This window comes from Podarcis raffonei, chromosome 1 (assembly GCF_027172205.1).
Source record: "Podarcis raffonei isolate rPodRaf1 chromosome 1, rPodRaf1.pri, whole genome shotgun sequence".
Taxonomy (NCBI): Eukaryota; Metazoa; Chordata; class Lepidosauria; order Squamata; family Lacertidae; genus Podarcis; species Podarcis raffonei.
In genome coordinates, this window is record NC_070602.1 from 42,860,276 (window position 1) to 42,868,482 (window position 8,207).

Here is an 8,207-nt window from a genome sequence, read left to right on the forward strand (position 1 = left end):
AATTTTGGGACAGACCACTGAAGCTACTATCAAATCTACTATCTCTTCTGCTAGAACCGTTTCCACAAGTTCACAGAACTGAAGCTGGAAAGAGCAGGATAGTAGACTTCTCTCTCCCTCTCTTTCATCACCAAAGATGGATCATGCCTTATTTCATGTTAATCAGTCCCATACAGATTTCACAGTCCTCTCTGAAATCTAAAAATGCGTAAGGACTGGTTCACTCGTGCAGATCAGGCATTTCTCTCCCCTCCACCCACTTTTGCATGAACCCTCCTCTCTCTCTCTTATTGAGTCCAGGATCTTGTGTGGAGAAATATAAGCAAGCAGGACTGAATACAGAGGCACCATCAATATATTTCCACCCATTGCAATCGCCAGCATCATTGCAGACTACTGATTGTATCAGTGTATTGCCTAGTTTGCGCTGATGTACCACAGGACTCCGTATTTGGATTGAGTGGGGAGAGATTTTATGATGAGCCAGTATGCATGTGTGTGCACATGTGTGCACACTAGAACCAGCTAGCTGGCATGTGTGAACTAGCTTTTAATGGCAATGTCCTGCATTTCCCGTTGCTCTTGTTTGTATTTCTGTTCAAAGTGTTAATTGCAATTTCACAGGACTTCAAAATGTTGCTTATTGAGAACATGTTTTGCATTTGGAGGTGGGGGTGTTTTTATTTCTTGTATTTTTTAGGTGATAAAGGGCAGCTAACAAATATAAGAATAATACCAGCTTTCATTGATTGGGGGGGGGGACTAAAGGAAAATGTTGCTGTGTAGAGTATACTGTTCAGGATTCCAGCCATTCCATTTAGTTTTCCTGTGCTCCAGTTTTCTGTATTCTGCGCATGTACACACCCCAACAATCAATCAGCAATCTGTGGCCACGGAGAATACCCAGTCTTTATTGACTTGTTATATATTCTTTCTCTCTCTCTCTCTCTCTCTCTCTCTCTCTCTCTCTCACACACACACACACACACACACACACACACACACACACACTTTTTGTGTAGTGTTCTGTTTTGTTTAACCACATGTCTTGCAAACCTTGGCTTTTTCCCTAAGCCTGCTGATACCTCCCTCTTGTGGGTGGTACTGTTTGGGCTACAGAAGCAACAGCACTCACAGTTGCTGTTGAAAAGTATGTGGGCAACATCTACTAAAATCTCAGAAACCAGAAAGGAAACCTTCCAGACAACATGTTTAATACTTTAAAAATTGCCAGATACATTTTGCAAAATGAGAACATCCAAATCTGCTCCATTTCCCAGAATTAGTTTTATTTCAGCTTTTCTTGCTTTTCAGTTAAATAGATGCAAAAATGTTATCGTGGTGTTTTGTTTTTAAAGTAGGCCATACATACAGGTCTACTTATTACTGTCTAGGCCAGGGGTCAGCAGCCTTTTTCAGCCGTGGGCCGGTCCACCATCCCTCAGACCATGTGGTGGACCTGACTATATTTTGAAAAATAGTAACAATAATGAACGAATTCCTATGCCCCACAAATAACCCAGAGATGCATGTTAAATAAAAGCACACATTCTACTCATGTAAAAACACGTGGGCCAGATTGAGAAGGCGATTGGGCTGCATCCGGCCCCCGGGGGGCCTTAGGTTGCCTACCTCTGGTCTAGTATGTCTAAAATTGATAACAGAAACAAATAAGGAGGTGAATGGGGAAGATCAGAGAACTACTAACAAAACAACAGGGATAAACTATTTAAATAAGAGGTCAGGGAGTGTCTGACTTTCATGCTGATTATTTGCACTGTCATCACACCGAAAGAACCATTATGTGAACTATCCCCTCCCCTTTTGTGTTTGTTGCAGATGTGCAAGGGTTCAATCGATTACGTAATATCAATGTTACCACCAGCCAAAGTAAGTATATCCTGAATGCCTGTGGAGTGGGCTCTACTTTGGATGAATGTGCTAATAACCAATTTGATTACTTACATTTGCATCTCTCCAAGTGTAATCGGGGTTGGAAAGGGTGGCTGTTCCAGAAGGACTGGAGATGGATTGCAGTTACCTTGATCAATTTAAAAGAATAAACTGTATCAAAGGCTTTCCTGCACAGGAACAGTAGCACTTCTCAGCTCCTTAGTATATGCATCATTTTGATGAACACTAAAGTTAGGCATTTTCCCAGTCAAAGAAGATGTGGTCAGTTCACTGGTCAAGTAGTGTTCAAGTATTTTAAATGCATTAATTTTTTATTCAAAGAACAAAAATATATCTTAATCTTCAACTGGTTTGAAAAAACCAGCAAAAGTTATATGGCACCTTAAAGAGTAACAAATTTATTCTGGCATATAAAGTATGACCGCACCCATGTTTTGTCCAATGCTAGCTCTGCACAGAGTAGACCCACTGAAATTAATGGGCATGACTAATTTAGGCTCATTTATTTCAATAGGTCTAACACTGAGCAGGACTTAGTTGACTACAGCTCTTGGTTACTGCGAAACAATGAAACTTTTGCAAAAATGTAATTGTAACTTTTAACAATGTGAGGTAAGGATTCTATAAACGTGAATCATTCACTGAACGAGTTCATTTTGTTTTTTATCCTCAAATACCTGGGCCAGCCTTGCCCAACCTAGTGCCCTTCAGATACAGTTACATTACTGCAACACACATTGGCCCCAGCTAGCGTGGCCAACTGTCAGCCATGATGAGATATGTAGCTTAATATCTGGAGGGGGTCAGGCTAAGGAAAACTGGACTACAGTTGCCAAAAAAAGTTAGAACAGAAATAAAGTGAAGCAACAAGCGGTTATGGGGAAAGTCAGTTTTTGAAGGCAGTTGCGCTAAGAAAGCAGTAGATCAATTTAAATAATTATTATCAGATGATCAGGTATTAACTAATGTCCTGATACAAAACCATCTCAATAATATTTTTTGGCAGGTCACTGTGTGGATATGCCAGATACTGGGAGATGTGACGATAGCATACCTCGCTGGTATTACAACCCGTTTGCTCAGAAATGCCGTCGCTTCACCTATGGAGGCTGTGAAGGCAACAAGAATAATTTTGAGGAGGAGGAAGCGTGTATGAAATCTTGCGAAGGTGTCACAAGTAAGTAGAAAAAGGACCTAAAGAGGTGGGCAGGAGATGTGGGGCATCTTTTGCTTAGTAAATGTTTTTTGAGTAAATTATTGGCACCATGCAGGACAGAGGTCAGCAGAATATGGAGTCACAGACTCCTTCTCCTGTTGTGTCTGTACTAGCATGAAAGGCTTAACAGATTGTTGTTTAGCAGCCAGAGGTTCACATATTTATACTTCTCAGTACTAGATGGTGGGAACTAACAAATAATGGTGCTTATCATAACTTTCTCTGTGGCATCTTTCTGGTTGCTATTAAAAGACAGAATGCTTAACTGCTCTTGATTTGACCCAATGTAGCATTTCTGTATTCTTGTGAGAAGCTGTCTGAGTCCAAGCAAGGCCAGTGGTTCATCTAGCTCAGTAATAGACTGCTGGCTAGCAGAAAGCGCTGATTCTGGTCCCTGGAAGAACCTGGTTTGTTGCTGGCCTCCCAAGCGTGGCTTGGTAGGAAGCATTTAACCCCGATCCCTGGCTCAGGTGTAACACAAAGCCAGCTTCCTAGTTTGTTTGTTCCACTTGCACCAGGGGGGAAGCAAAGTGGGAGCGATCAGCCACTTCTTCCAGTGATCTTTGGATGAAGGGCAGTATACAAATTTAATAAACAATAAAATAAAATAAATATACCACAATAAGCCACAAAGTCTGGTTTATTGCATGAACATCGCCTGTGAGTATCTTTGTTTCCCCGAAAGGACTGTTGGCCTCATAAGCCTATTTCAGGGGTCAGCAACCTTTTTCAGCTGTGGGCTGGTCCACCATCCCTCAGACCATGTGGGGGGGCCAGACTATATTTTGGGGGGGTGAACGAATTCCTATGCCCCACAAATAACCCAGAGATGCATTTTAAATAAAAGCACACATTCTACTCATGTAAAATCACGCTGATTCCTGGACTGTCCATGGGCCAGATTGAGAAGGCGATTGGGCCGGATCCGGCCCCCGGGCCTTAGGTTGCCTACCCATGGCCTATTTCATTGTCACCATCTTCTTTTACCTCCCACACTCCTTTCTTTTTCTTTCTGGTTTCTGGTTTCTTTTTTAATTGTTAATCCAGCTGTTGGAAAGCAGAGAAAGGCGATATATAAATCTAAGAAGTAAAATAAAAATAATAAATGTACATATGATTGAACTGTTGGGGTGAAAATATGATATGACTTAAAGAGAGTTTTAATATTAAAAGTTCACTGTATGAAACTGCCTCAAGGAAGGGAGCATCTGCCATTATTCCAAGCAACTCTGTTCATTATACAACTCTGTCTTTCTCTCCTCCACAGAGGAAGATCTGATTGGCCAGAGATGGAGCACCTATGAGGCCCGGCAGGCAGGTTTAAGTATGTAAACTGAACTCTACAATGCTCTAGTAGCACACTTATTTCTTTGCTCCTCCGTCTCTGCTGTCTGTCTCTTTTGCTTCGGCTGTAAGCTGCCATGTATTTTAGAAAATATGATAACTGGGAGGAGGCATGGGAAGAATCCTGATACTTCTGTACAAAGAAAGTGATGACGCGTAACTTGTTGCCTTTAGAAACATGTCACCATCACTTATGTGTGTTACATATTCCTCCACTGCATTGTTTCTTAAAAGTAATTTATGTTTTTAGTTAGCCAAAAGTATATGCCACTTACTCAATAAAAGACCTAGGCGGCTGACTATTAGTCACACAGCTTATGACTACAAATCACAACAGTGAAATTTAAAACCAAAGGTTTTTCAAGCGAGTGCTCTAGAAATAACATGTATTTGACATGCTATCATAGGCACATCTATTCAGAGTTGAGCCCTGTTGAGTTCAATGGGATTGATCTGTTGTAAGTATGTATAGGATTGTAGCCTTAGGCTGCAAGTCTGCACACACCATATTTTTCCATGTATAAGACAATATTTTTTCCTTAAAAGTAATAGGCAAAAATTGTGTGTCATCTTATACACGGATAGCAGAGGTGGGATGGGCAATTGGTGGCAGCAGCCAGCAGGAGATTGGCAGCGGTGATTGGGTGTGTGATTGGTTGCTGTGGCAGTTGGGCGGGTTATTTACAATAGCGGTGAGGCGTGGTTGCTCCCCCTCCCAAGAAAGCTTAACAACTCTGGGCAATCTCCCCCCAATTTTTTTGTTGTGGTCCAAAAAAAATAGGGGTCGTCTTATACATGGGGGCATGTTATACACGGAAAAAGACGGTACCCTGGGATTCTGCGCCTCCGGGTATCTGCATGTTACATACCTTGGTGAGGGAATCGCACCATGGAGTACAGTGGTACCTCGGGTTAAGTACTTAATTTGTTCCGGAGGTCCGTTCTTAACCTGAAGCACCACTTTAGCTAATGGGGCCTCCCGCTGCTGCCGCGCCGCTGGAGCACAATTTCTGTTCTCATCCTGAAGCAAAGTTCTTAACCCGAGGTACTATTTCTGGGTTCGCTGAGTCTGTAACCTGAAGCGTATGTAACCCGAGGTACCATTGTACTTCTGTCAGGAAGTCCTTGTTGCAGAGGGCTCTGGGAAGAGACCCACAATCACATTTTGCTTATTGTTTTTGAGGTGGCTAGGCACCCCACGTTAAAAGTGCACCTTGCATCTCAAGATCTGTGCATTCAGCCTAGGACACCGACCCAAGTCAGAAGCGGTTCACTGGATGAACACTGCAAAAAGAGGACAGGTGCCATTTTGAGTGTGGAAAGGCAAGCAGCAAAATAACCAGAGGTGCCTCAAACCTTGGGCTGCTCCAGCTTTTGCTGTAAATACATTAACAGCACCTCCTTCTTAACGCTTGTTAAGGCCCAAATAGCAGCTTTGGTTAACCCTGATTCATCCCCCCCTCCCTCAAATCTCTCACAGGTTCTTTCGAAACGGCCATTGCAGTGCTCCTGGCTGTATGCATAATGATAGTGTTGGCAATCCTTGGCTACTTTTTCCTGAAGAACAGAAAGACGTACCGGCGACGGCGCCAGCCAGCTACTGCCGCCAACTCCACTCTCTCCTCTGTGCTCTCCACCACCGAGGACACGGAGCACCTCGTCTACAATAGTACTACGAAGCCTATTTGATGTGGAAGAGCTGCCCTCCACTTCTGGGAGTGGGACAGTTGCATTGACTGATGGTACTTCTGAAACTAAAGCCTGTGGCTGAAGGATGTCCCTCTTCCTCCATGCTTCCTTCCTTAGACTGTCAAATTCCAGCCATCTTACTGCCCCTAGCGATTGTTCTGACTGTGTGACAGCTTCTGAGGAAGAGGAAGGGCAGTATCCCACCCCTCTTTTGTAATGACAACAGTGGCTCACTATGCTGTCAGAGGAAGCTGTCACTGAGGGCTTACTGTACCTATTGAAGGAGTCGTGGTTTGATTTTTGGTATGGATTTCATCCCTTCACAAACCTGCTCAAATCTACATTTCGTGTGTGTGTGTGTGTGTGTGTGTGTGTGTGTGTGTGAACTTCTGCCTAGTTCCTTTTTGTTTCTCTTGAAAGTCCTGCCATCTTAGAGCCACCCTCTCTGTGCTAAGGGTCTAAGTAGTTCAAACCTCATGATACTTCTGAGAGTCCTGAGCAGGTTCTCATACTTGATCATTGTGAACTCAGGGTTGCACATGGTGGTCTTTCTAGCAAGATGCTATTGAAAAGAAGCTTGATGCACCACTGGAGTGAATCTGGCCTCTTCCCAAATATATTGCAGCCCTTGTTGCATGTTAATCGCTAGGCATGATGCAGTGCACGTAACATAAAATATATAGTACGACCATAAGTTTTAAACGTAATTTGAACATCTTAAGAAGTGCGGCTGAATTGTTCCTAAATGACTGAAAATCAGGGTCTGCATTCATTCTCCTTGACATTTTCCTGCCTGTTCCTACCTCCCAAGGTTGCCATTTCTGCTTTTAATGTTAAACGACTAGTTCTTGAGTTTGAATATTGCACCTGTATGTATTTATTTTTATAGAATCAAAATGTGACTAGAAAGATGTTAACTAGCTGGTCTCCCAAGTACATAGTGAATCTTGTGGAGCAGTAACTATTCCCCCGCCCTCATGGCCCCAATTATAGGGAATTCCAATTGTTTATTTGCAAGCTAGTATCACTTATTGATTTCCCATTACATGCTTTCATGAGAGCTTCAGAAGGAGCACTGTGGAAGCTGGAAGACACTGCTTTTTGGTGGACTACAGCAAAATATATATATATATATATATATATATATATAGAGAGAGAGAGAGAGAGAGAGAGAGAGAGAGAAAAAGAAAGAAAGTGCCCCAAAGTGAACAGAAATGAACTGGGTGAATGAAGGACATGTATGTTCCAGTTTCTCATTTATCACGTGTCTTAGCTGTCAAAGCATATAGTATATAAATACAATTGCAATTTACTGTTTTGAAGTTGCTGACGACAAGGCAAGCTATTGTCCTTTTGCTGCTGTTCACCATTGTTCAGTATAACAGATTTTTTTTTACGCCCCCCCCCCCGCTCAATTCTGATGTAGGAGTTGGGAGTCCAGCAACATTCAGAGGGCACCATGTTGGCTACCCCTCACCAGTCCTGAGTATTGAATTGATTGTGGTTGTCAATGCTTGAACAAGATCCATCCTCCATGCGTTTCCCTACATTTTTGCAATGCCCTCCTCAGTATCATGCACCGTGTTGTTCCTCCTACCCTCCATATAACAGCTGCTTGTGTGTAGGCGTGCCATGTGAAGGGGACCTCTGTGGGGGCCGCACTACTCCCCCATGCATACATTCCCCTAGGTATGGAGGATGCTTGTGAAAAGGATTCATGTGATAGGGGTAAGCTGTATGGCGAGCCTAGAGCAGCTATCATTGAGAGTTTCCATGTGACTCCCAGACATTTTCTGGCCCAGAAGCCCTCGCAAATGTTTGGGTTAAGTAGATGGGCCCATTATAGCTAATCAGCCAACTCCCATTTTCGCCCTACTAAGAATCCAGCTAAACGTTGCTTTAAGAACCAGGACAAAACACCCTCTCTGTGTGATGGGTGGGCGGGCTGCTGTCTGAAATGAATTTGATACAGTTCTGTACTGGGAATGCAAATGTATATAGCTCTCTCTGCTGCTTTGGAAATGCCCTCTGCTGTGAAGTTGAG

The 8,207-nt window shown here is 43.0% G+C and overlaps 1 protein-coding gene across 2 annotated transcripts in view; it reads left to right on the forward strand.

Annotated features, from left to right (window-relative positions):
- Positions 1-7,307, forward strand: part of SPINT1 (serine peptidase inhibitor, Kunitz type 1) — a 30,248-nt gene extending 22,941 nt beyond the window's left edge. For both annotated transcript variants that reach the window (XM_053382836.1, XM_053382845.1), the window contains 4 exons: positions 1,840-1,890; positions 2,921-3,091; positions 4,398-4,454; positions 5,955-7,307. In XM_053382836.1, the coding sequence (XP_053238811.1) occupies positions 1,840-1,890; positions 2,921-3,091; positions 4,398-4,454; positions 5,955-6,163 (488 nt within the window). In that variant the 3' untranslated portion in view covers positions 6,164-7,307. The remainder of the gene's footprint in view (positions 1-1,839; positions 1,891-2,920; positions 3,092-4,397; positions 4,455-5,954) is intronic.
- Positions 7,308-8,207: the final 900 nt, after the last annotated feature.